Source organism: Fukomys damarensis, unplaced genomic scaffold (genome assembly GCF_012274545.1).
Source record: "Fukomys damarensis isolate Sample0158 unplaced genomic scaffold, DMR_v1.0_HiC HiC_scaffold_17, whole genome shotgun sequence".
Classification (NCBI taxonomy): domain Eukaryota; kingdom Metazoa; phylum Chordata; class Mammalia; order Rodentia; family Bathyergidae; genus Fukomys; species Fukomys damarensis.
In genome coordinates, this window is record NW_022900929.1 from 3,096,752 (window position 1) to 3,122,479 (window position 25,728).

The following is a 25,728-nucleotide window of genomic DNA, read 5'->3' on the forward strand; positions in this document are numbered from 1 at the left end:
GGTGTATCCTATGAAGTATCAGCATACTCTCTTCAAAAAGAAAATATCTAAAAAGAAAAAGAGAGTGGGGGCTGCTGGAACCACAGGAAGGACACTCAACTAGCAAGCTCAAGGCTTTGCTGGGCAGGACCCCACTCCGATCTCAGCAGGTAAATGTCCTTTTTATTCAAAGAAATATGGTTAAGTACTATTATTGAATTGAGGTAATGACAAGTAGAATATAGTGCTGAATATACTAAGTTCTTTGAACTTTTCCATTAATTTTGAAAATCTTTATAATAAAATCTAAGAAGAATCAACGATGGGGGGGCAGTGCTAAAGATCAAACCCCAGGGCACTTACCACTGAGCTATAGTCCCCAGCCCTTTTTTATTTTTTGAGACAGGGTCTTGCTAAATTGCTAAGTGAGCAGGACTTGAACTTGACATCCCTGTGCCTCAGCCTCCCTTGGTGCTGATATTACAGCTGTGCCACCACACCTGCCTGATTTTACTACCCCCCACCCCATGGCAACCTGCTGGAGCTGAGCTCTTACACAATGCAGACAAGTAGAGAATGCCATCATTTTTGTTTTCAACTAGGGGGAAAAGGTGGTGACTGTTTAAATACTGAGTAGATTTTAGAGCCTTTGGCTCACCTAAGGGACTCTGTGGCCCTTTGAAAACCAAAGTCTCAGCAACACACATCCCACAGGAGAGCCACCCCAGGAGCTCAAAAGGAAACTCTGTTCCTCTGTCACCTCAGTCACACACAGAGAGGCCTGGTGAAGAGTTATAGCCGGAGGCCTGTCAGGTGGACCTTTCCATGAGATGGGCCTGTGAGTGGCTGTTACTGTGAGCCCTTGGAAAAGGGCTGGCCACACCGAGCACTCCTGTGCACCTGTATTCAGGGCTGCAGTTAGCCTCTTTACCACCCAACCAGGTTTGTGAGCCATTTGCTATAGGGCCCAAGGGTGGGCCAGGTTGCTCAGAGGGGCTTCGAGATGGAAAGGTACCCCTTTGTCCTCTCCTTTGCTTTCCTGACCATGCCATATGCCATACAGCCTCAGCAATGGCCCAGGACTGGAGCTGGCAACAGAAGGCAAGTGTTGGTGATGGACGCACTGCTTTCTCAGTGGACACATGACCAGGGGAGGCACTGGCCTCCTTGGGAAGCTCACCGCAAGCGCCCGGGCCTTCCAGTGGGCCTGTAGGGTCCTGGCAGCTGCCTCTCTCCTCCTGTCAGTGCTGGTGGGTGACCAGGAGCTGCCTTCTTCCTTGGAATTGGAGTCCCGCTGAGAGGCTATGCTGCCTGGAGGGGGCGTGCAGCGTGCTCCATGAGCCTGCAGGAAATTGCAGGTATAAGCGGGGCAGAGACTGGGGTCAGGCAATGGTATGTGCTGGCCACACCTGTCAGAGGACACTGTGCACTTACATGCTTGCCCACTGTGCCACCTGGCTAGAGCTGCAGTAAGCAGGCCAGACCCTCCCAGCACAGATAGCAATCTCCTGTACTATAGTGTCCACTGGAGGGCCACACACGCATCCTTGTCCCAACACAACACTCAAGACTTGCCTGTCTCCTGTGGTCTTTTCTTGGGTCTATTAAAAGTTTAATATTATATCATGAAAGTGGGATTTCTAGGATGAAAGGCAAAATATTTCTAGCTTTTTTTTTTTTTTTTGGTACTAGGGATTTAACTCAGGACCTTACACTTGCAAGGCTTTTTTTTTTTCTTTTTCTTTTTGTAATACCCTATTAGATACTGAACCTAGGGTTTTGGGCATGGTAGGCAATTGCTTTACCACCAAGCTACACCCCCAACACTTTTAATTTTTTTTCTTTTTAGTTTAGACAGGGTCTTACAAATTGTCTGGACTGGCCTTGAACTAGATCCTCTGGCCTCAGCCTCCTGAATAGCTGCAATTACAGGCATGTGCCTAGTTTAACGTTTTGTTTTTGTGACAAGGTCTCACATGCAGTTCAGGCTAACCCTGACCATGTAGTCTAGGCTGGCCTCAAACTCATGACAATCCTCCCTCAGCCTACCAATGCTGGGATTACAGGTGTGCACCACCATGCCTGGCTCTAGCTTTGTTTGTAAGGTAGAAAAAAAAAGAGCAGGAATTCCTATTGTGATCATTGAAATACCATTGATTTCTACAACTTATGAGTCCAAATTTATTACTACAAGGACACTTTTCAAAAACTACTGGCAAGCTCAGTAGGGATGGCATGTCGCTGTAGAAAGTCTGGGGGTCGGGGTGTGGAACCACCAGCAGCCCACATCACAAGTGCCCTGGCTCAGGGGGACAGCTGTGCCTGGAAGAGTAGGTCAGTCAGTGTAGACACCAAGTTTTTCCTGCATATGAGGATGCTGTGACATCTGGGGCCTTGCTGACCCTGGAAAGATGGCCCCTCCCAGGGCTGCCCACTTCTTAGAGATGGCAATGGCTCCCCCACCATAAGAAGCCTTCCATATACATCCACCAAGCTCCATACTATCCCACCCAGCAACTCTGTAACCCATAACCAAGCTAGTGTCCTCTGCCCTCAATCACCCAGGGCCAGGTACCTGGTGCAGAGCCCAGCAGAACTGTTTAGATCGGTCAGTCTGTAGCCCACTCACCCACATACTCTGCCTTGCCTGGGCATGTCCACAGCAAAAGCCCTGGCCTTGCTCTCCCCACAATCCCCCCACCCCAGCTGCTCTTGCTTCTGATGGTACATGAGGATGGGTGTGTCCCTTGTGATACTTGTATCTCTGCATGTGGGTCTTACCCTGATTGGACACACCCTGGGTACACTCAGCATGGTAAGCTGTCATATGGCTCCTCAGTGATCCCTAAGTGACCTGTGTCCATGTGCTGATACAAAGCCACCTCATCCCGACTGTCACCCCAGCAGGGCTTCATCGTGTGGCTGAAGGCTAACACATTTTCATTCCACTAAAGTGAGATGGGAATCTGTCACATGAGACCTATGCTTTTGTGACCAAAAAAGGTACAATCAAGTGCTTAGAAAATAGAGGAGCACTGACTCTAATATCTCCTAGAAGATAGTTAAAACAAAATCTAACTTTGATTTGCATATAAATTCCCTGATCTGGTGTCAGAAGTGCTACTGTTGCACCATGAGGCTGGTCATTTTCAGACATATTTCTATGTATTTATTTTTTAAAAAATGAAATTGACGTTTGGGGGGTGGGGTGAGGGGACTGTTTCCACTTCTCCATGTCACTGCTCTCAGCATTGGCTGTCTAGCACTCTACCAGCAGGGACTCGACCACAGGTCACTGAGCTACATGCCACGACTGTTCCTGAATTTGTAGCTATTTCTCAGACAAGACTGTGGTGACCTCCCATGGCAGATTCTGCAGAGCACAGGCACTGTGTGTGACCCTGGTCTGTGTTCCCATCATGCACAGGGACACGGAACCCCAAGGCCTTATAAGGAAGATGCTAAAATAAAAATATTGAGCAAAATCTCCAGCAGCCTCGGTGAGGGACATAGTTCCTGGAGAAGGTGACTGTTTGGGGGTCTTCCTGACATGGCCTGAATTGAGGTAATGGAGATTTAAACCCCAAATTACTGAAATTCACACCAAAAGCAGCCAACACTTGAGTAAAGATCCCCAAACCAGTGACTCATGAGCTGACTCTCCTGAGGTGGTCACACGAGTCAGCAGGGACACAACCCATTCTGGGCCATTTCTGGATTTTATCTGCATCCAACTTGGGGATGGGGAGGAAGTCAGTGCTTCACACCAAGATGGTTGTACAATAAGACAAATATGCTCCCCTTATTTATTTTTTTGCACCTAGGATCAAACTCCATTGTAATTGAAAGGCAGGTGCAGTGTCACTGAGCTAAATCCCCAGCCCACCGCCTTGCTCTTTCTGTGGGCCAGTAAAACCCCCTTGAATGGGCAAAAGACAGGCAGGAATCCTCGCCAGCCAGGTAGATGCCACAAAGTCTTCTCAATTCTGAGGTATGTGGAGATATGGAAATCATATCCCGCTAAGGATATGATTTTTTTCCTTAAAAATAAGCAGAAGGTGCCCCCAAGGAACACTAGGTGTTTTTATTGCTGAGCACTACATAGGGGTCAGGATTTCAGAAACAGCCAGGCAACAAGTCAGTAAGCCCTGTGGACTCCCCAGTCCCTGAGAACATCCCACTTGAGAAAAAAATATTTCGCTAATGCCCTGAAAGTGATGTGGATCGGGAGAGGACACTTAAATCTGCTTGTCACCCACAATGCCATAGGCACATTGCCACAGGCAAGATCAAGTGCCCAGCAGCTCACCTGGCTGTATTCTTTGGGCAGCAGTGTGTACATCCAGGTGAGCAGGATAAAAAGTGATGTCATATGGAGACTGGCAGATTCCTTGGAGTGGGGACCGTGATTCTGTCATTTATAGAAGTGGTCCCCAACCTTTGCTACCAGAAATTGGTTTCATGGAAGACAATTTTTCTATGGAAGGGGTGGGGGTAGGGGGTAGTTTGGGGATGATTCAAACACACTGCATTTATTGTGCATTTTGTTTCTATTATTACATTGTACACCTTATTTCCTTTATTATATGAGTTCTTCATTAGAGCACACAACCTAGATCCCTTGCAATTGATAGTAGGGTTCTTGCTCCTATGAGAATCTAATGCTGCCCCTGATGTGACGGGAGGTGGAGTTCAGGTTGTAAACACAGATGAAGCTTCCCTGGCTCTCTGGGCAGCCTGCCACCCATCACCTACTGTGCAGCCCAGTTCCCCAGGGTTGGGGACCTCTGACTTAAAGCATTACCCAAAATGCTGAGAAATCATTACAGAAACACACCCTTGGGTGTGTGACAGAAACACAGTCCAGAGGACAGGAGTCCCTGAGCAGCAGCAGCATCTTCCAGAAGGGACCGAGAGGGATGCACTCACAACTGCCAGCCAGGCACACGGCCTTCACTGTGCACAGAGACCACGGGCTTTCCCCCAAGTCTCTATAACTGAAATTGTGAGACCAGCTTTTCCAAGTTCCCTAACCTTCAGTTTTTCTTTTGTTCTTTTCAAGAGTTTTCAAAGAGATTTTCAAATTAGTATCTAGCTAAGTAAACTAGCCTTGAAAGAGGAAGCTAGCCCAGATTTAAAACAAAATCCTCTTCTGTCAAAGCTCCAGTAAGGAACTTGGCCCCATAGCCCAACGGCCTGTTTTCTGGAGGCCAAGGGTAACCTTCATTGTCCTCCCCTGCATGCCAGGTCCTTCCAAAGCAACACATCACAGGTTGGGCTCAGTCCAGGTCTGCTCAGACCATGGTGGCAGGAGGTCTTGGAGAAGGGGCCACGAGAGCTGCTATGAGGGCCAGTCACTGTATCATGGATGCTCAGTAACCCTCCCAGGCTTAACTGGTTTCTTCTACAGCACACTCGAGAGACAGTCCTCTTGGGGCAAACACTGGCCATAGGATTTAAGCAGCTTGGTTATTCGCCTTCATTTGTTTAGATGTCAGATCATACCTGCCAGCTGAAGAGTCTATTCATTAGAAGAGAGACTATTGAGAAGGTGTTGAACAAAAGTTCAAGTGTAGGCAACACTGGGCTATATCAGGGATACTGGCGGGCAGAGAAGAGCCAGGGGACCCTCATGGCCACCAAAGCCTCACACCTCAGTGCAGCCACCTCCCATGGCCTCCAACTACACAGAGGAGAAGAAGGGCAGCTACCAGGTCCACAATGCACAAGCTATAGCTTGAGGACAAGCCTGGAGGAGACTGCCCTGCTCCACCTGAGAGCACACATCTGCCCAGGGTGGCTGTGGGGCCTCTGTGGGCCTCTGTGGGTTTCTGCTCCCTCTGCCTGGTCTCCCTGTCCTCCAGGGCAGACAGCTGGGGAGGTGTCCCACCTGACACAGCCTAGGAAGCTAGTCAACAGCTCCAGACTTCCACATATCCCACCTGAGTCAAAGAAATGTGACAATGACAGGAGACTGGGCTGTCACCTTCAGGTCAGGAGGAGCACCGTGCCCAACAGATGAGGCAGCACAACAACATACCTCTAGGGAACAACTGCTTGCAACCTTCTCTTCTTTCTTGGATTCTTCTAGCTCTTGGCACTTGCTGATAAGTGTTTGGATTTCCTGTCTAAAATAGGAAGGGAAAAGATGACACCTTGCTTGTCACTGGGCGAGGAATAGCCATTGCAAGGTAGGATGGACATCCCCGTGCAGGCAGACACTGGATAGGCTGCAGAGGGCCACCTCCCTGGCAGAGGCACCAGTAACCTGCTGTAGGATGGTGCCCCTGGAAGCAGGGCTGAGGATTGCAGGGCCAGCACCATGCTGGACACATTGTCAGAGCCCGAAAAATAGTCACGGTATATAGCATGTGCAAGGTGTTGGGTTCAATCTCCAGCACTGTAAAAAAACCAACCAAACAGAAAAAGCCATTGCACAAATGATGGTGGTATCACGTGGAGGTTTTCTACTGCTGGGATGGAACTCAGGCTCTCTGCCTGCTAGGCATACCACCTCCACAGAGCCATGCCTCAGCCCTCCACGGGAGTGGAAGGAATTGCAACACATGGCCTTAAAAGGATTCCAATGTAAAAACCACTTATTTCTATACAGCTGACATTTCTGATTTACTTTAATTAGAACCTCTGAGAAAATTTAGTCATGGTTCCAAAAAATGATAATAAAATGTTTTCTATTCATTCCAGTCATCTGTATCTTACTAATTATTTTTTAAATACTTCTGTTCAGATTTTTATTTACATTTTAAAATGTGAGGTGAGGTAAAATTCACAATATAAAATTTGTTATCTTAAGTTGGGGCTGTGTTTCAGGGGTAGATCATTAAATGCCTAGCATGCACAAGGCCCTGGCTCTGATCCCTAACACCACAAAAACACAAAAACAAAAATGCTGTTTTAAAATGTATAATCTGGTAATCTTTAGTATATTTACAGTGATGCAAACACATGAACACTCCTAGCATCCCCTGTCCCTCCAGCCAGCCCCTGGATCTGCCTACCCTGTATGTTTCCCACACATGTCCGAAGCTGTGTGGCCCACCTAGCCTCTTTCTCTGAGCACAGTGTTGCCTTCCTTGTCCTTTGTGTGGGTGACCTCAGGCTGCTCATTCATTCCCTAGTGGATGGACACAGGGGGTGCTGCTCTTCCTGGCTCTGTTGACCACTGCTATCAGGGATTAGAGGTGTGAAGTCTGTCTAGGGGAGTTCATGGCAGAGTGGGAGCACAGGGTGCACGTGGAGGTGGCCACAATACCACAAAGGCAAACACTGGCTTATACAGAAGAGCTTTCTCCAGGGTTTGGCTTTGTATCCCAGAGGCAGAAGAACCCACTGAAAGATCTCAGGAAGAGGCATGGTCTCTATCAAACTCTCTCCTGCAGCTATGGCAGGAGGGTGGCCAGGAGGCAGGGAGGGTCTGGGTTGTGTGGCTCCTCTGCTGTTTGGTACTCACTTCAAGGCCTGCTCTTGTTCCTGATGCTCCTTCTGAGCTTCCCTTGCACTCTCCAGCTCCTTCTCCAGCTCAGCTTTGGCCTGCAGCAACTGCCTCACTTCTTTACTAAATGCACAGAACCAGACATTTCAGCACCGTTAGAACCAAAGACTGTCAGGGCAGGAAGACTCTTCAGAACACAATAGCGCTTGACTTCCTTCCTCAGGACAGTGGACAGAGGGCAAGTAGGTCATAGGAGCAACCCCAAGATCCTGATGGTACACAGATACCACTGTGCATGAGGGCCTGTCAGGGCTGGGAACTGTGGGGGTATACTAGCAATGAGGCCTGTGAGCTGGGGACATAGGATGCAGGGGGCAGTTCAGGTCACTAGCACCTGTAGTCCCCAATCCCCAGTCAGCGCCTGATGGGCTGATGCTCCTGCCTTTGCAGATCAGTCTGTACTCACTGCGGTCTTGCAGACCTGAGATTAAACAATGTCCCAGAGGATGTGTGGGTTAGCTTACTATAAAGCTGGGACTAGAGAAGCCATAAGCAAGCAGGGGCCAGGTCGTGTGCTAAGTTGTTAACAGATCATGAAACTACAGAACATGTAGTGGGGTCTGCCTCCAACTCAGGGTCACACGAGCATTTCAAACCATTTATGTCTCGTTCGATGTACAAATCATATGCCATCAACATAATAGTGAATGATAAGTCCACTCTGGCTAAGATCGAATTGATTTTAGACAAAGTCATGGCAGTAAATCCCCCTTAAGAAACAATTTGGAAATTCCTCTGGAACTCTATGTAGAGATTTTCATGGTACTCTCCCACCTACCTCCTCTCTTTTAATGATGAAATATGGCCACTTACTATATCTTTTCACCACTATGGCAACCTTTATTCCACAACATAAATCTAACAAGTGTACAGGAAGCAATAAAAAATATAGTGAATGTTTAAATTGTAAAAACATTTGTTACAGTAAAAGACACATTGCCATTAATCCCCCTTAAAAACCTCCCCTTCCTTTGAACACATGTATTCCATTGTCCTTGCCACTTCCTGAAGCAGTACTGGAAGTCTTTCATGAGTGCCTTTAAGAGGTGTGATAAAAAATGTGGTCAGTACTGCTGTTGGGTGCCATCCAATGGAAAGGCAGGCTCATAAAAACATGACAGCACACCCTCATCTACCTTATTCAGCAGATCTAGCACTGTGTGACGCCCCCCAAGTCAACATGATCAAAAGGTAAACATCTTCAATCAATTCAGGACAACAAGGCAGCCATGACTAAAGCACTATTGCAAAACTGCCTAAGAAAGTAGCAAGAATGATGAGATGAGTGTGTTTAAAGAGAGGGAAAATAGGCTGGGAATTTAGCTCAGTGGTTCTGCAGCCTGCCTTACAAGCAGTAGGTCCTGAGTTCGACCCCCAGTACCAAAAAAAAAAAAAAAAAAAAAAAAGAAAGAGAGAGGAAGAATATTTTGATGGGGGACTCATGGTAATATGTCTTTCACAGCAATAAATTAAAAAAAATTAAATACACACTGTATTTTTTAATCACATTTCGTAAAGTCCTATAAAGCATTTATGCAGTAATTACTACAGAGCATTTCCTCACATCTAGGACAGCAGTTTAGCCCTGGACACAGCAGTACCTAGGTACCTACTCTTTTTCCAACAGCTGGGCCTGTAGCTTGCTCCGCTCTTCCCTCAGGCTCTTCACTGTCCCCTGAAGGTGCTCCTGTTCCTCCTGCCCATCCCTTCCCAGTTGCTTGGGAGCCGGGCCATTGGGATTTGACTTGACCAGCTCTGAAGTGTACGATTTTGAGCTTGCCACTGAATTTAGTTTCTGGAGGCAACACACAGGTATTCATTAGATGTTATTCTTATTTTTACATTCCATTTGTGAAAACCAGAATAGAGACCAGGGAAAACTAGTTTCCAGCCTCTATAGCTTGCCATATGACCTGAGTCAGCTGGCACCATCTACTGCATGGGCACAAATACCAGCAGTGTGGAATCAGAAGTAAGAGAGCAAGACCCAGGCCCAGGGGGCAGGGCAGGGTGGAGGAGCCACTGACACAGTAAGGAAACATGCAGCACAGGGTCTGGTGGGTCCATCCTGTGTGCTCATTTGCCTTCAGTTCCCTACAGCTTCTGAAACTTACAACCTTATGCTTTCTACCTTAAACTGTTCCCATTCTGCCAACAAAGTAACTGGCTGAAGCAGCTCTCTCAGGGCATTTCTGGACCTGCTCTGGATCCCTTAGCATCTAGCAAGCTTTGCTTGTCAAACACTTGCTGTGTACAGAAAACTTTCGTTTTTTACTTTGTAAATAAGCGAACTTATTTAAAATACTATCCCTGGGGCTTGTTCTGCTAAAAGAGAGTTGGTTTAGCTCATTACTCCAGCGAGAAGGACTGGTTCCAGCAGAACCAGTTTCAGCAAGATCAGAAGTCTCATTCCACCTGGGGATGGGAGGAAACTAACTCCCCAAATGCTCTGGTCAGCAGAGTGGGAGGACAGCTCTCTGTGAATTACACAAGTGGGGAGGAGTCTGGGCAGTGAAACACTCAAGGTCTGCACAGCCACCCACAGCTGCATGCAGAACTCCCACGACGTGTGCTGTGTGACTCAGGCTTGGCTATCTATAAAGTGGGGGTTGTGAATGGCACACCCCTTGGATCCTATCCAGGCCTGGAAGGCCTATTCTTCTAGGGGTGTACTTTGTATTATTTGCTGAACAGCTGCTATCTACCTGTTTGGTGTGCCCGTGTCCCTCTGAGTGTGTCCCTGACCAGATCAGATAGGTAAGTCCGGAGTGACAGGTGACAGAGATGCCCACTCACCTTTTCCAGCTCTGCAATGCGTCTCAGCAGCCGGGGCTTGCTCCAGTCCAAGTAACCTAAGGGAAACAATAGGTCTGCACAGTGCCCATCTGGAGGGCACCCCACGGCCCAAACCACCATTCTCAGAACCAGCCTGATGGTGCCCCCTTGCACAGACTGTCAGCAAAGCCACAAGGCCATGCTGGGCAGATGCTTGACACCTGAGGGGTTTCTGCAGCACCAGGTGATTTCTTTATTCTCCGTGGCGGTGAAGAGTCACTGATGTGACATATTTGGGTGACACCCTTTCCTGATTTTACCCCCATCAGGTTTTGAACCCTCCAGAACATAATTCTATTGCTGTCGATGTCATGGGTGACTTTCACCTTACCAAGCCCACAGCCTGTTTATCAGTCTCAGGCCTCTGCTTGGCTCTTGTGGCCCTTTGCTGGCCATTGCCCACTCTGTTTTGTGGGCTCACCCTTACCCCTCAACCTTCTGGACACCCCTGGTTTGGCCTCCCTGCTCCTTTCCCTGGTCACACAACCCAGCAACCTCACTGGGTTCCAGCACGTCCAGCTCTGCAGCCCAGGTCTCTGCCTGTCTACCCCTCCACTCGCTCAGGCTGCCCTGCCGCTCCTCTCCACCCTCACCCTCATCACAATAGTGCTCCCTTTCTGCCCAGGGCATCCCCAAGGAGCCAGAGCCCTGCTACCAAGCCCACAGCCTGTTTATCAGTCTCAGGCCTCTGCTTGGCTCTTGTGGCCCTTTGCTGGCCATTGCCCACTCTGCTTTGTGGGCTCACCCTTACCCCTCAACCTTCTGGACACCCCTGGGTTTGGCCTCCCTGCTCCTTTCCCTGGTCACACAACCCAGCAACCTCACTGGGTTCCAGCACGTCCAGCTCTGCAGCCCAGGTCTCTGCCTGTCTACCCCTCCACTCGCTCAGGCTGCCCTGCCGCTCCTCTCCACCCTCACCCTCATCACAATAGTGCTCCCTTTCTGCCCAGGGCATCCCCAAGGAGCCAGAGCCCTGCTCAGCTGCCCCCCAGCCAGTGCCACTCCCAGGGCCGACCTGAAGAGCCACACCAGCCTCCACTCTGGGCTTCTATACTCGCTGCTGCCTCAATACCCTAGCTGCCTACTTGCTGGCCTTGGCCCCTTATGGGTCATGTCCAGCTATCACCGACGCAGGGAAGCCTGCCCCAGCCCTGTCTGTGACAGAAATGCACTGCCACCTGCCCTCCCCCACCTTTCCCTGGGGGACTTACTAATGCTCTTCTCCCACCCCACAGCAGCACACCCCAGGCACGCTTGCACTTTCACTCTTTGCTAAAGCTCCAGGGCCTAGAACTGATCTGCAGGCATCCGTGCTTGTTGCCCTTTGGAGCTAATGGACTGTTGCCTAATGGGATACACCTGCCATGAGGCACGGGCACTCAGGGCTTTGCAGCTGCAGCGAAGAAGAGCAGCCGACACACCCACTGTACTGGCTGGCACGGCCTGCCCAGGACTCCCCTGGGGCACCACCCTGCGTCTTCCCAGGCTGAGTTTTTCTGGGGAAGATACCCTTCACTCTGGTGATGGTCGGGGAGTTGCTGAGTACACGGTCCAGGTCCTCCTTCAAGCTCTGGTTCTCTTCGGTCAGCTCCTGAACACTTCGGGACAGGTTCAGGAGGGCACTGCTCATCTTCTTCTGCCTCCTCACACCCACCTTCTTCTCCACCAGTGGAGGCCTTAGAACAAAGAGGGCTGAGCTAGAGATTTCTACACCAGCTCACTGAATGTCTCAAATGAAGAGCAGGTGAATCTGGCTGTGAATGCACAGCGATTTTTGCAGATGTATAGTAGGGAAACACTAACTCTGAACCCCAAGTCAGCAAAATTTAATCTATAATAGGATTCTATTCTCATCATTAGAAACCTGTATAACAAAATGTAGTACTCATCTATTAGTATCATATTTTAGGTGCCATCACTAAAATTTTATGCAAACTTATTTCTTTCATTATGCAAATATTGGTGTAATAGCTTTGACTTTGGCTCTTATCCCATAAAGTCTAAAATATAGGCAGTCTTCATTATCTGGAGAACTGTATGAATTTGCCAATTTGCCCACTCCTTAAGATTTATCTGTAAACCCAAATCAATACTCATGGGTGTCCAGGGAACCCACACATGTGCAAATGTGTGCAGGGTGAAAATCTGAGTCACTACATGCACACTCCCTGCTGAGGCCACACACAGCCATGCTGTCTTCTGGCTTCAGCTCTCAGACTCTAAACATGTGTCCTTTTTTTGGTAGTCCACTTAGTGCAAAAACTGTGACATCATCTTCCAGGCTTCATTTAAACTCTATTCAAGCAAACATGAGGCTTAACCATATTTACTATCTGGCCCCTTCTAACCTGTTTTAAGCCACGAGGGGTAAAGGAAAAAAGGAAGACCAAGCCAGGCAGCATGGACTGCAAGTGCCAGCGGCTTGCTGCAGAGACCAGAGGCATGGCCCCTATGAAAGGGGCCATTCTCCCATAATTTAATGAAAGTCTGTTTCATTACATTGTTTGAAAAAGGATGGGGAAATCTATGTGATAAGGAGAACCTTGGTGCCTCTAACAAACTTGTCTGGGAAAAGTTTAAGTAGCAAAGTGGATTTGTAATACACATCTTCCTGGCAAGGTAGATCTGGGTCGAAAGCCAGCATTTCCAGGCCTGAGCTGGAAGGTGCTGTGCAACAGGAGTAAAACCATATACAGTAATGAGTATGTGGCAGTTATGAGGGGTTATGAGTGCAGACAAGACTCCACCCATCCGCACACAGGTGTGGTGCTGGCTCTGCAGCCATGTGAGAGCAGGAGATGCCCTTCCCGAGTGGGATGAAGGTACCCTGACTTCAGTCGCTCAGTAACACAAGGACAACACGGTACCAAACAGGAGCATACTTCTTTCCTGTGGCTTCTGAACTTGCCAAGAGCGCCTGGAGACGATGGATCTGCAAATACGAAAGCATTAAAAAAAAAAAAAAGGCAAAAAACCCCAAATGAACAAAAAAGAAAGCATTAACATACAAATGAATGTGGCAGTGGTCTTGCCCTGTGAGCTGTAGGCAGAGTTCCAATCCCTTGACCACAGCAGGACTCAGAACCAAACTGTACCATGAACACTGGTGCAGGCTCACCGGCCTCAGTTCATCCCCAGACAGGAGGCAGGCTTACCTTTCATGCCCCAGTCACCCATCCCTCCACACACACCTCCTCATAGTAGGTCTCCATGGCAATCCTCATCTCCTCCAGGTTGGTGGTCTTCACGTCCGTCTGCAGTTTGCTGGGGATGCAGATTCAGAATGAGCAGGGCAATGCCAACGTGGCCAGGGGAGAGCTATAGAAAGCAAGATTCCCAGAACAGCCAAGCAGGGATGGCTTTGGAAGATGACCCAGAGGGAAAGGAATGAATGGCTTGTTTCCAGACTGAGCGGGGGATCCTTCACACCAGAAAATGTTCCTCCTGGGTGAGACCAGCCACTTCCCAAGACTCCATAAAGATGTTCCTATCCAAAGAAGACCCTACTTTTAAAAACTTGGATGAACAGTGCAGCCTGACCTCAGGGTTTGGGGAGAAGACATCATCTTTGGTGAGTGCGTGGAGAGAATAACTAGTTTATGAAGAGAATCACTGTCTCTCTTCAACCTGTCACTGTGTCACCTTCTTCTCTGCATACCACAGGCTTTAGGCAAAAGGCACTGAGAAGAAAGAAGAGCTTGGCACTGTGAAACACTCAATGAATTAGCAAATAACCACAAATACTTTAAGTTGCCAAACTTCACCAAGAAACAAATGGGTGGGGAAACTTGTGTAAAAGATATGAAGTACAGACAGGTTTTCCTTAAATAAACTTAAGTATGGCCAAAAAAGACTAGCTTTGCATTAATAAGACAGGTATGGACAGATGGGTAAAATATGGGGAACTTCACTAAAGCAATAAAGAGGCAGCCAAGGGCAATGTGAGCAGCAAGGGGTTGCATCAAGACCTAGAAAATTCACAAGGGAAATACAAAGTGGCCTAAGGGGAAAAGGATTCCTTAAATATAACAAGAAAAAGGTAAAGAGAAATACTATTCCCTAATGACATTTAGAGAAAATGCAAATTAAAAACAGGAGAGAGATAGACACAGACACACAAAAAGGTATTAATACTTTCCTTCACTATGGGTGGGAACAGGGACATCAGAGACAGAGGGTGGCATAGGAGAAGCAGAGGTGGGACAAGCACCAACCAGAAAGGGGGAAATTAACTCAGAAGAGCAGCTGGTTCCAGCTGGCCTGGGCCCGAAACCCTCCCGCTGAGGGCCCGGCAGCGGCTCCGTACTTGATGGCACTGTCCTTCTCCTTGCACTGCTGCTCTAGCCGGAAGATCCTTTGTCTCAGCCCGTTGATGACCTACCACAGAAGGCCACCACCTCAGCCACCTTTGCCCAGGCCCCGCAGCCCTCTGTACTTCTTCCCTACAGGGCCCTCTGCAGATCCCATCCTTCCCTCCTTAGCTACCTGCTACCTTCTCTTCCAGGCCACAGCCCAAGGATGACTGAGAGGCTGGGACTTGCTCACTAAAGGCATGAGGCTGAGTGAGGGGCAAGTGGGTCAGGACACCCTGCTGGGACAGGAGGGCAGTGACCAACAGTACCCCGAGGCACATGGACATTCAGAAGAACAAGCAGGACCTGCCCTCATTTGTTTCAAATAAAGGAAGCTACCAAAAACTTAGAAATAAAAACCACTGACTTCAATGCCCGCCCCACCCCCAGCACAATTCGTCTGTCTCCATTTGGGATTTCAGGACTGACAGAGCAGAGACCTGAAGGGGCGCCCTAAGCCTACCTCCATGGGAAGAAAGGGCCATTCCCCAGGCTCATTCCTTCCTTTATCCTTTCGGAAGATCACACACACCCTAATGTCCCTTAAACAGTATCTTTTTCTTTTGAGTATATAATTTTTTTGGAAGTACTGAGCTACATCCCCAGCCCTTTCTTATTTTTATTTTGAAGGTCTCAGTTGCTAACTTGCTTAGGCGGGATGTAAACTTGTGATTCTCTTGCCTTCCAGGGTACATGCACCACCACATCCAGCTAGATTGTTTTTTTTTTTGGTACTGGGGATCGAACTCAGGTCCTTGTGCTTGCAAGGCAGGCCACTGAATTGCTGAGCTAAATCCCCGACCCTAGATTTTAATTTAGTATGATGTGAATACGTTTTCTCCTCAAACTTCCCCCCAACACAAGCAGCGAAATGTCCTTGTACAAACAGCTTTCCACACAGGGTTACATTCCTGACAGTCCTAACAGGAAGCTGCATTGGACAGTGGCAGGATGACTACAGATCATGAAGCAGATGTGGTGTTCAGCCTGGCCAACACTGGCTTTGATCATGTGTCACTCTACGGTATGAGGCTTTATTCAGAGTAATTTAAATCATTTCTTCTCTCAAGGATGTGGTGCTAGTGGGATCACAGGGCTGAAACACCATCCCTGCCTACCAGGGCTGAGAGTCAGCAGCTGCGGACCCAGTTCAGGAAAACTGCTTGCCTCTGTTTCCTGATTTTTAAAAAATGGAGGGTGGAGTCTTTCTATTATAAGAAATAAAATGAGTCTGCGTGCAGTGGTGCAGACCTATAATCCCAGCACTCAGGAGACTGAGACAGGAGGACTGCCATGAGTTCAAGTCCAGCCAGCGCTACGTAGTGAGTTCAAGGCCAGCCTGAACTGCATAGCGAGACCCTATCTCAAAAAGAAAAGAAAGCAAATGAGATCATGTACATGTGCAGAATAAATATGTAATAATTTGCTGTTATCTAAAAAATTTTTTCTTGTGAAACACATTAATTCATTCACAAGCATTTGTGAATTAAGTATTGATCTGTGCTACCCTACGCACAGAACCGGGCTTTTAATTGTTTATGTTAAATAGATGATATTTATATATGATATCCATATTGTTGTTATTTCAGAGCATATTTTTTCTTAGAGATTTACATAGAGCTTTTTGCATATTCTGGATAGAAAACAATGTACTGGTCAATAATATCCTCCCACTTACTCAATATACTGTTTCCACCTTAGTTTTTTGGATTTTTACACAAATTTTAACTTACCAAAGCCATTAATCACATCATTGTTATTGTATTCAATGATCTCAAAATTGTATCCATTCCAGTTTTAGCTTCATGATACATTTCTTCTTTTTTTTTCCTCATTGAGTTTATTGGTACATTTTAGGCATACAGTACAGTTACATTCATCATTGGGATCTTGTATCTTTGCATGACAGGTTTTGGTTCTCATTTTTTTCCCAAACCCCTGCCTTCCCTTCATTCCCTCCTCCCCTCCCTACATGATACATTTTCTCCAAATGCTAGTTTACTGTGGTAACATTAACCAACAATGCTTCCACCTCCCCTCATTCTGTTTCATTCAATTTGTTGTGGATTATTATTATGCAATGAAAGGTGTTTGTATCCATCTTAAGTACTCTGTTTTACTACGGCTTGGTTTCTGTGTTTTGGCTCAGAAACCCTTGTGAGGCACAGGTATGTTTTGGGACATGATGGGGAAGATGCCCATTGTGACTGGTTTCTCTACAGTTTGCTTTCTGGCCTGTGTGATATGCCTGCTGGCTCCATCCCACTCACCCTGACCAACCTGAAGGATCTTCTTGAGATCCCTCGAACTCCGTGGAGTATGTTTCTAGAAAGTTCTATGGAATGGTCCTTTCCTGACCTCCTATGCAAGTGCTCTGGGAAGGTGACATCTCTCTAGCGTGTGGCTATCTCTGACTGCAACCTAAGAAGGGTTTTCTGGAGCCAGAGACTACTCACCCAGCCAGTGTCAGGCCTTTTCTCTGCCAGCGTGCGAACAAAATCCGGGCCCTGTAGGAGCAGATTAAGACATAAGGGCCATGTGGTTCAGCCTGCTCCCCACCATCACAGAGCCCACAGGCAGAGCCCACTTGGGCCAGGAGCTTACTCGGCCTGGATCTAAGAGCTGTTCTATCTGCCGGTCCTTTCTATTATTTTCCTCTTCCATGCGTCGGAGTTTTGTTCTCATTAGATCCACGTCACTTTTCTGTGTGTGTAATAACTGCAGAAGAGGATCACTCATACATACCCATGCATGTAACCATAATGAGGTGTGATTGAAAAATACGGTCAATATCAAAATTTAAGAAATTATTACAGTAAAACACATAGTGCCATTAATTCCCCTTAAAATCCTCCCCTCACTTCAACTGTACTTATCCCATCATTCTTGCCACTTTCTGAAGCAGCTCTGGAAGCCTTCTTTTATACCTTAATCTTAGTATTCTCCATTTTTTGGATCACCTCTTGTGCAAAGAAACACACTGAAAGACATTTAAACTAAACAAAAAACGGAATTCTAAAAAATGCTCAAGGAGGCAGAAAAATAAAGCAGAAATGTGAAGCAGAAAGAACAGAAAACGGGAGATATATTCTAAAATATCAATAATTATGTTATCTATACATGATATAAACAAAACAATTAAGGAGGGCAGGGACCAGGGGAAAAAATGAGAACCAAGACCTGTCATATAAAGGTACAAGATCCCAGTAATGAATGTAACTGTACTGTATACCTAGAATGTACCAATAAACTCAATAAAAAGAAAAAAGAAAAAAAAATTAAAAACGGCAAAGTAAAAATGTGCTATCTATAAGAAACTCATTTCAAACATAATGAAATGGTATATTGAAAGGCACAGAATACAAAAAGAACCAGGGACTTAGCCCAGTGGTTTCACTGCCTGCCTTGCAAGCACAAGGACCTGAGTTTGATCCCCAGTACCAAAAACAACAACAACAACAAAAAGACAGCTGGGATTTAGCTCAATGGTTCTGCCACCTGCCTCACAAGCACAAGATACCAAGTTTGATCCCTGGTACCAAAAATAAATAAATAAATAAATAATAGAAAACTGATTACAGAAAGGAAAAGACATACGATGCACACATTAACTGAAAAAAAGTGCAAATGGCTATGTTACCATCAGACAAAGTAAACTTTGAAGAACAGAAAGATACCAGAGAAAGGGATGTTATACAATGTTTTTAAAAAGTCCATCCACAGCAAGTCATGGTGGGCCACACCCATAATTCCAGCACCCTGGAAAGCTGAGACAGAAGGTTCACAAGTTTGAGCTCAGCCTGGGGAACTTAGCAATTTAGCAAGATCCTGTCTCAAAATAAAAATGGCAGGAGATGTAACTCAGTGTGAAGGCCTTGAGTATAATCCCCAGTACCACATTAAAATAAAAATCCATCTACCCAGAAGACAGAGCCCCTCCAAGCCTCTTGCAAGCCAGCAGCCTGTGAGGCAGAGCCTGATACCCTCTGAGGGAAATGGACAAACTCATGATTGCAGTGGAGCCTCAATACCCTCTCTCCACAGGTGACAAAACATGGGGTGACACTAGCAAGGCCAGAGGAGCACTCCCGGCACTGTCCACCACCGTGGCCACCAACAGGGATCCAGCACTTATAAACAGCCAGGCCACATTGGAACCAGGAGGGAGCAGAAGAATGAAACAATGTGCTCTGTGGCCACAACAAACTGAAAACCAGGACAGAAAAATCACAGGAAAACATCCAAATACTGAAAACTAAACTACACAACTCCAAATAATCCAAGCATATCTCACAGGGAGTTTCAAGAGAAATTCTTAAATACACTGATCTGAGTGAAAATGGTGATACAGTATATAAAAATGTCAGAGCCAGGGTCACGCCAAGTGGAAAAGGACATCAGCCCACTAGCACCTCCAGGGTTCTCCAGGGCTGCACTGAGGGGGCTGCAGTCTGAGACAGCCAAACACTTGTGAACCCAGTTGTACTTTAGAGATAGTCACGGAGACAAAAACAGAGCATGGTGTGCAGGGCAGAGACAGTGAGAAGAGGGAGGAGAACAAGGGGCCCCTGTGGGGTGTTGGGCAGCTGTGTTCCCACTGCATGGTGACACAGAAGCCACACCTGTGCTGTGACACAAAACCACATGCACACTGTACCAACAATAGTTTTCTAGTGACACTGTGCACGGAGGGAGATGGAGCGAAACTTACTCAGGACCCCTCTATACTACCTTTACAGTGTTCTTGAATCTAATGACAGACATTCCTCATTTAATGACTAAATCATGGTCCTGCAACTAGGTCATTAATTGGATTGTTTGCTAAATGAGGAATTGTATATAGCATGTATATTATAATATTCAGAACAAAGAAATGGTCAAAGGAAACTCCAACTTGATGACTTTGCTTTTATTTGCTTAACTCTTACATGCAGTACACTAATATATAGTGTAACAAAATATAAAACTGTAATACTATATTATACAATCAGTACAATCAAATTATAGTACTGTACTATAGAAGAAGCCACCATAAGGCTGTACTGCTGCTCATGTTCCTGCACTAAGTCTAAATGCAGGTCATAAGTCCAAAAGTCATTAAATGGGTAGGTTGTTAAATGAGGACTGTTTTTCAAGTATTTTAATAAAACTGGCCAGTATTGTCAAGGATGGTGGCTCATGTCTGAAATCCTAGTTCTTGGGAGACTGAGGCAAGAAAATCACCACAAATTTGAGACCAGCCTGGGTTATACAGTGAGACTGTCTCAAAAAAAAAAAAAAAAAAAAAAAAAAGGCAAGCTAAGCTAATCACTGTATATCAGGCACTATGCCGAAACACTTTCATGGATTTGTTTTACTGCTTCCTCACAATAGGCCTATCAAATTGGCATGACTGTTTCTTGTTTTGGGGTTTTTTTTTTTTTTCCTGGGAATTGAACCCAGGGCCTCACACATGCTAGGCAAGTACTCTATCACTGAATACACTCCCCACCCCATCTCTATTTTTAAACAGGCCCTGCTTGCATATAAAACAATGCTGATGTTCAAGATCCGCAAGAAGTGAGTAATGAGAACCCAGCCTCTTCTGTCTGAATTTAGAATCCAGGCTGATATTGCCCAGAGATCCACAGTGGCAAGTACAAAGAAAGGGTCAGTATCATTTTCCCCCAAGATCTATTTCTGGAGGATTTCTCCCAGGAGTACTGTTCCGGTGATAAGTTCATTTCGGGGGCTCTCAGGGTCTATTAGATATGAACAGCCCACCCTCAGCTGGAAGCATCGAGGACAGGGCATGTGCATCCTCCTGGCAGCCCTCTTCCCACTGGACAGCTCTCATAGGCAGAACACTCTTCTCACAACAGCCTGCCTGGGCTGTGCTGCTCAGCTTGGGTGCTGTTCGACTCCTCACAAAGGACAGGCACGTTGGCTGCCAATGCCCTGCTTATGCTCTGGTGCCTGCCTGAACAATCCTGCAGACCCAGCTCAACTAGGTGAATTGTCAACAGGTCTACAAGAAAATTAAAACTAGGGGACAGGAACCCAGATAATTTCTTGTGGGGGACAAATATATATATATATATATATGGAACCACTGTGAAGCTGGTATGGTGGTACACATCTGTAATCTCAGCACTCTAGAGGCTGAGGCTGGAGAATTACAAGTTCCAGCCCAGACTATGCAACTTAGTGAGACCTTCTCTCAAAATTTAAAGAAAAGGGATGGGGATGTACTGTAGTTCAGCATGAAGGTCCTGGGTTCAATTGTCAGTACAGAAAGAGAAAAGAAAAAAAGAAAAGAAAGGAAAATGAACCATATGATAAAAGTGGTTGTGCTAGTGATTTTTCTCAATGCCATTCACACCTGTGTCTCTGAGAGAGTGCACTGGCCTTCAGAGGCAGTGACTGAATCCTGGTTCTGCCATTGGTTAAACCTTGGTCAACCTCTCTAAGTCTCAAGAACAGATGACAGCTGTACCAATTGGCCCTGTATCTCATGGAGCTTCTGTATAGCTGGACAGACAGGCATGTGGAATGTTGCAACAGCACTAATACAGTGTAATGAATGGAAGGCTATGACCCTGTACCAAAGCCCTTACTATGACACCAAATGCCAGGTGTGGGGACTCTAAAGTGACTCCATCCTTATCCAGCTTTCTCCGTCCTACTAGAGCACAGAATCTAAACTTTGATGATTGCATACAGCTGGTGCTACCTAAAACACTGCTGCCTTCTGTGCAGCTGGTGCAACTGGCCTTCTTGCAGATAGGATGGCCAGCTCCTACGACATGGTGCCAGGGCACAGACTCTGTTGTGACAATGCCCAAGACATTCCTTACAGACGTGTCCCAGAACTGATACCCAGTGCGGTCCACTGTTACAGAAGGGTACCGTCACCCTGATACTGATCTGTAACCCACCGCTATGGAAGGCACTGCTGCTAAATCAACAACAAGCAGGTAGAACATTACCTTCTTCAACTCAATAATCTCATCATACATGTCTTCTTTCTCTCTGTAGACAGCAGTTCCAGGGACGTGACCTAGAGGACCATATATAAGCCTCTTAGGAGACCAACAGAAAGAAAAAGCATTCTTGGCTCTGCCTTAAAGAAAACCTGGAAGTTAATAAAATTATCCTTTTTAAAAAAAGAGAATAAAAGAGGAAAAATCTCTTTTGAAATTTTTACCTTCATCATGATACTTGCCCCCAAAAGAAGGGAAACAGAGCAAAAAAAAAAAAAAGATAATATATAGAAAGATAAAGCAAAGGAAAAAAAATAAAAATATAAGCACAGAATTTAACTATGGGAAAAGGACTAAAGAAGAAATCACAAGAAACATGGTATGCTTAGATTTCACACAGCAAATAAAACAAAAACCAAAGACAATAAATCCACATGGCAACAATACCCATTCCAATAAAGGACAGTTTTACTGTGGCTTTAATGTAACATCTAGTATATGTTAGGAATCCAAAATATTTAAACCTAAAATACAACTCCTAACCAGTAAAATCAGCTCAGGAGGAATAGTGAGACAACTGCCCCACCTACTTTTCTTTGGAGAGGCCCATGAGAGAGGCCAGCAGAACACAGGCACAGCAATGTAAAACATACCAATTCCTTTGGTGGGACTCAGGCTTTGTATTATTATCTGTAATTTGTATTTGTTTCTAATGTTGTTTTTACAATAAATTTACATATGAGGTTCAGGAAGCCTGGCCCAGTGGAAGCCTGGCTGTAAAGGTCACTTCCCAGGTGGGCAGAATGACCTTCACAAAACACTGTCCTCAAGATATTCCAAAACATCCTAGGGATGAAGCCTGCACACAAAGCCAGCAACATCACTCTGGCAAAGGACAGTTCCATCCAGAGTTCTTTGTTCTGGTCACATCAGCACACTCACCACTGCTGGTGGGACAGCTGAGGCTGAAGCTCTCCATTCTCACAGACTGTCAGGGAGCCGAGGTACTGCTGGAGGTGGCCCTCTGCCTGTTGTGGGGTGAGGTGGAGCTTGAGGGGCTGGGAAGACTTCCTAGCTTGAATGTACATGGATTGAATATGGCAGTACCGCAAACACACTGGGAGGCACTGCCCCTCCTCAACCTTCCTGAGACACCAGTAGTCAGCCACCAGTGTGCTGGTGAATGTCTCCCCCTGCCTCTCAAAAATACATCAGTGAAGCCCTGTTTATAACATCTGCCCATTTCTGCAGTCTAACAATTCCATACCCTGTATCAGTTGCTAGTGTAACATGAGTTTGACACAATACTCCTAAAAAACTTAACAGATGGCTCCTGCAAGCGCTGCTCCAACACACAGTCACTTGCAGTGCCAAGACAGCCTGAGGCGAGGGCAGTTTCACTGTCATGGAGTGCAACCAAGGCAACCATGCCTACTTGGGGCAAGAAGACTGTGATGCATATAGTCACGGGCTTTGAGAAGATTAAAGACATCACTCGAACAGGCAGTGTTGGAACCTTTGTCACCTTAAACCTCAGCCACTCTGCTCTAGGGGGAGTGCCTCTGCAGGGCAGGCACACACCTTGCTTTGAAGTTCCCAGCCACAGCTTCTGTGGGGTTAAGGACATCCTGCAGCTCAGCGGCATACTCCCAGAGGTCCTGACAGATCTATTCCACGATGCCACTTTCCTTGGTTTAGAATAATAAGGTGACTCTAAAAAGACAACACAGGGTTTCTGAGCTGTAAAACAACAATGTCCTCTCAACAGATTGCTTTAGAGGCAAAAATGGTAAAACAAACTATTCAAAGGCTATCAGGACTCTAGGTAAAAATGCTCTGGCAGAATTTCTTAAGTACACATATTTTATTTCATTAACTTGAAAAAATGTTTTGGATTGGGTCTCGCTCTATTCCTTAGGCTGGCCATGAGCTCCTGGGCTCAACGGATCTTCCTGGCTTAGCATGCTGAGCAGAGAGGACCACTGGTGCAAGCCACCAAGCTCAGCTTTGTGATTCCTTTACATACACATATTAACTAAGTATGTGAACATGCACACATTCACATTTACATTTCTCTTTCAATTTTTACTATAAATAGAAACTTAAAATGTATAATTCTACAAATATATTTGATGTCCCCTCCAGTTTATTTCAGGTATGTATATATTTTTATAGTCACACTTACAGCAAAGCTATAATTTTGCATCCTTTAGTGTAAATATTTTTCATGGTGCTACACAGTGACATGGCAATAGTACTGAAAAATTTTTTTGTTTGTTGTTTGTTGAGATAGGATCTAACTTTGTAGTGCAGGCTAGCCTCGAATTTGGGTGCAGAGATTATAGGCATGTGCCACTACGCCCAACTAAATTCAAAATGTAATGTAAAATATGTCTAAAAAAAATTATAAAAATTATATTTTCTAGAGCGTTCTTGATTTTGTCATTAAAATAAAGGAAAGTTTAAAATTCTTTTTATCTGGGATTTCATCTCTTCAATTATGTAAGCTATGACAAATTTATGTAAAAATGAAGGTACCCATGAAACATTCTTACTTTTTTGTTTTGGTACCAGGGATCGAACTCGGGACCTCGTGCTTGTGAGGCAGGTGACGGCACTACTGAGTTAAATGCCCAGCCCCATTCTTACAAATTTTAGACAGCAATGAAATTCATATCTGTAGAAAGTCCAGAAAATTTATCTAATGTTTACATTAATTACATTAAATTACATTAATTTTTTCCATGGTGTCACAATTTATGGCAAGTGTCCCATTTCACTCAGAAGGAGGGAATGATGCCACATAAGCTCTGGGTATATTTGCACTCACCCCAAGACTCCAGGCATCCCTCAGGCCTTGCAAACTCTCAATGTTTAAAAGTAAATCAATGATCAGAAAAAAAGAGACCATGAGCTGGGCATGGTGGCACACACCTGTCATTCCAGCACTCTGGGAGGCTGAGGCAGGAGGATCACAAGTCAGAGCCCAGCTTGGCAACTTAGCAAGATCCTGTCTCAAAATAAATTAAGGGCAGGGGATGTAGCGCATGCAAAGGCCCTGAGTCCAATCCCCAGTACAGAAGAAAAGAAAAAGAGCCCATAAATCACATTTGTCTTGTAATGTGTATGGACTTATCGATGAGCTGCAGGAATTCCTCAAGAAAAAAAGTATGCAAATGGAAAAAAGCCAGGGCGAGGAAGGAAAATGAAAACAGGATAGTGGAAACACTGTGGTGTTTGATATTGCCTGAAGAATGCAGCTGAAAGAGCAGGATGCCCAGGATGTCTGGGAGGACAAAGAGCTTTAGACTCTGCAAACTGCAAACCTCTGTGTGAACTGATCAGGCATTCAAGACAGCTGTTGAGTACATGGGACAGATGTGGGACCTGATGTCACCACACTTGACATCCAGACAGAAAAAATAGATTCTGAACAAGTCTGAAGAGGCTGTGTCCTGTCTGAGAGCCAGGGGCAGCATGCTGGGAGATGTGGCCATTGGTGTGGAGGGCTGAGGAACTTTTCAACAAGGAGCACTGGGGTGAGGTGAAAGGTGTGGGTCCTGGTGAGTGGAGCAGGTGCCTAGGCTCTGGGGAGAGAGCTGGGGAGGGTGTGCTGAGGGTCAAGTGCAGCCCTGACACTGCCCAGGCTCCGGCTCTGGCTAGTCTAAATCCCAGGAAAAACAATTTTGATGTTTACAAAACTCAAGAAGAAAACAATTTGATTACTGATTATCTAACACTTGGAATGCTTGGCATTCAGTAAGAACCTAACTTTCCTTTTTCTTTTATTCTTTTGTATACTGGGCATTGAATCCAGGGCCTGGTGCATGCTGGGCAAGTATGCTACTCTGAGCTACAGTTGCCCTTGGTTTCTTTCAAAGGTGCACATTATTCATAAGTACCATGTAATCTTCTCAGGAATGTACATGCTGTGCTCCATGGCCAGTACAAAAGCTCCTTTGTATCCTTCTCAATGTATCATACTTACAAAATAAGTATGTTTGAAGTACATGCCACATGTATGTAAAACACACACACACACACACACACACACACACACACACACACACACACACACACACACACA

At 46.0% G+C, this 25,728-nt stretch overlaps 1 protein-coding gene across 8 annotated transcripts in view; it reads right to left on the reverse strand.

Moving 5' to 3' along the window:
• Window positions 1-25,728, reverse strand: part of Iqce (IQ motif containing E) — a 48,996-nt gene that overhangs the window by 13,873 nt on the left and 9,395 nt on the right. For 6 of the 8 annotated variants that reach the window (XM_010642797.3, XM_010642795.3, XM_010642794.3 and 3 more), the window contains exons 4-16: window positions 23,223-23,354; window positions 21,648-21,718; window positions 17,284-17,397; window positions 17,136-17,186; window positions 14,634-14,704; window positions 13,519-13,591; window positions 13,195-13,259; window positions 11,837-12,003; window positions 10,289-10,344; window positions 9,106-9,287; window positions 7,451-7,555; window positions 6,020-6,107; window positions 1,160-1,321 (exon numbers count right to left, since the gene is read on the reverse strand). In XM_010642797.3, the coding sequence (XP_010641099.1) occupies window positions 1,160-1,321; window positions 6,020-6,107; window positions 7,451-7,555; window positions 9,106-9,287; window positions 10,289-10,344; window positions 11,837-12,003; window positions 13,195-13,259; window positions 13,519-13,591; window positions 14,634-14,704; window positions 17,136-17,186; window positions 17,284-17,397; window positions 21,648-21,718; window positions 23,223-23,354 (1,337 nt within the window). Of the gene's footprint in view, window positions 1-1,159; window positions 1,322-6,019; window positions 6,108-7,450; window positions 7,556-9,105; window positions 9,288-10,288; window positions 10,345-11,836; window positions 12,004-13,194; window positions 13,260-13,518; window positions 13,592-14,633; window positions 14,705-17,135; window positions 17,187-17,283; window positions 17,398-21,647; window positions 21,719-22,583; window positions 22,670-23,222; window positions 23,355-25,728 lie in introns of those variants that run through there. The other 2 variants (XM_010642800.1, XM_019210471.2) reach the window with 2 other exon arrangements.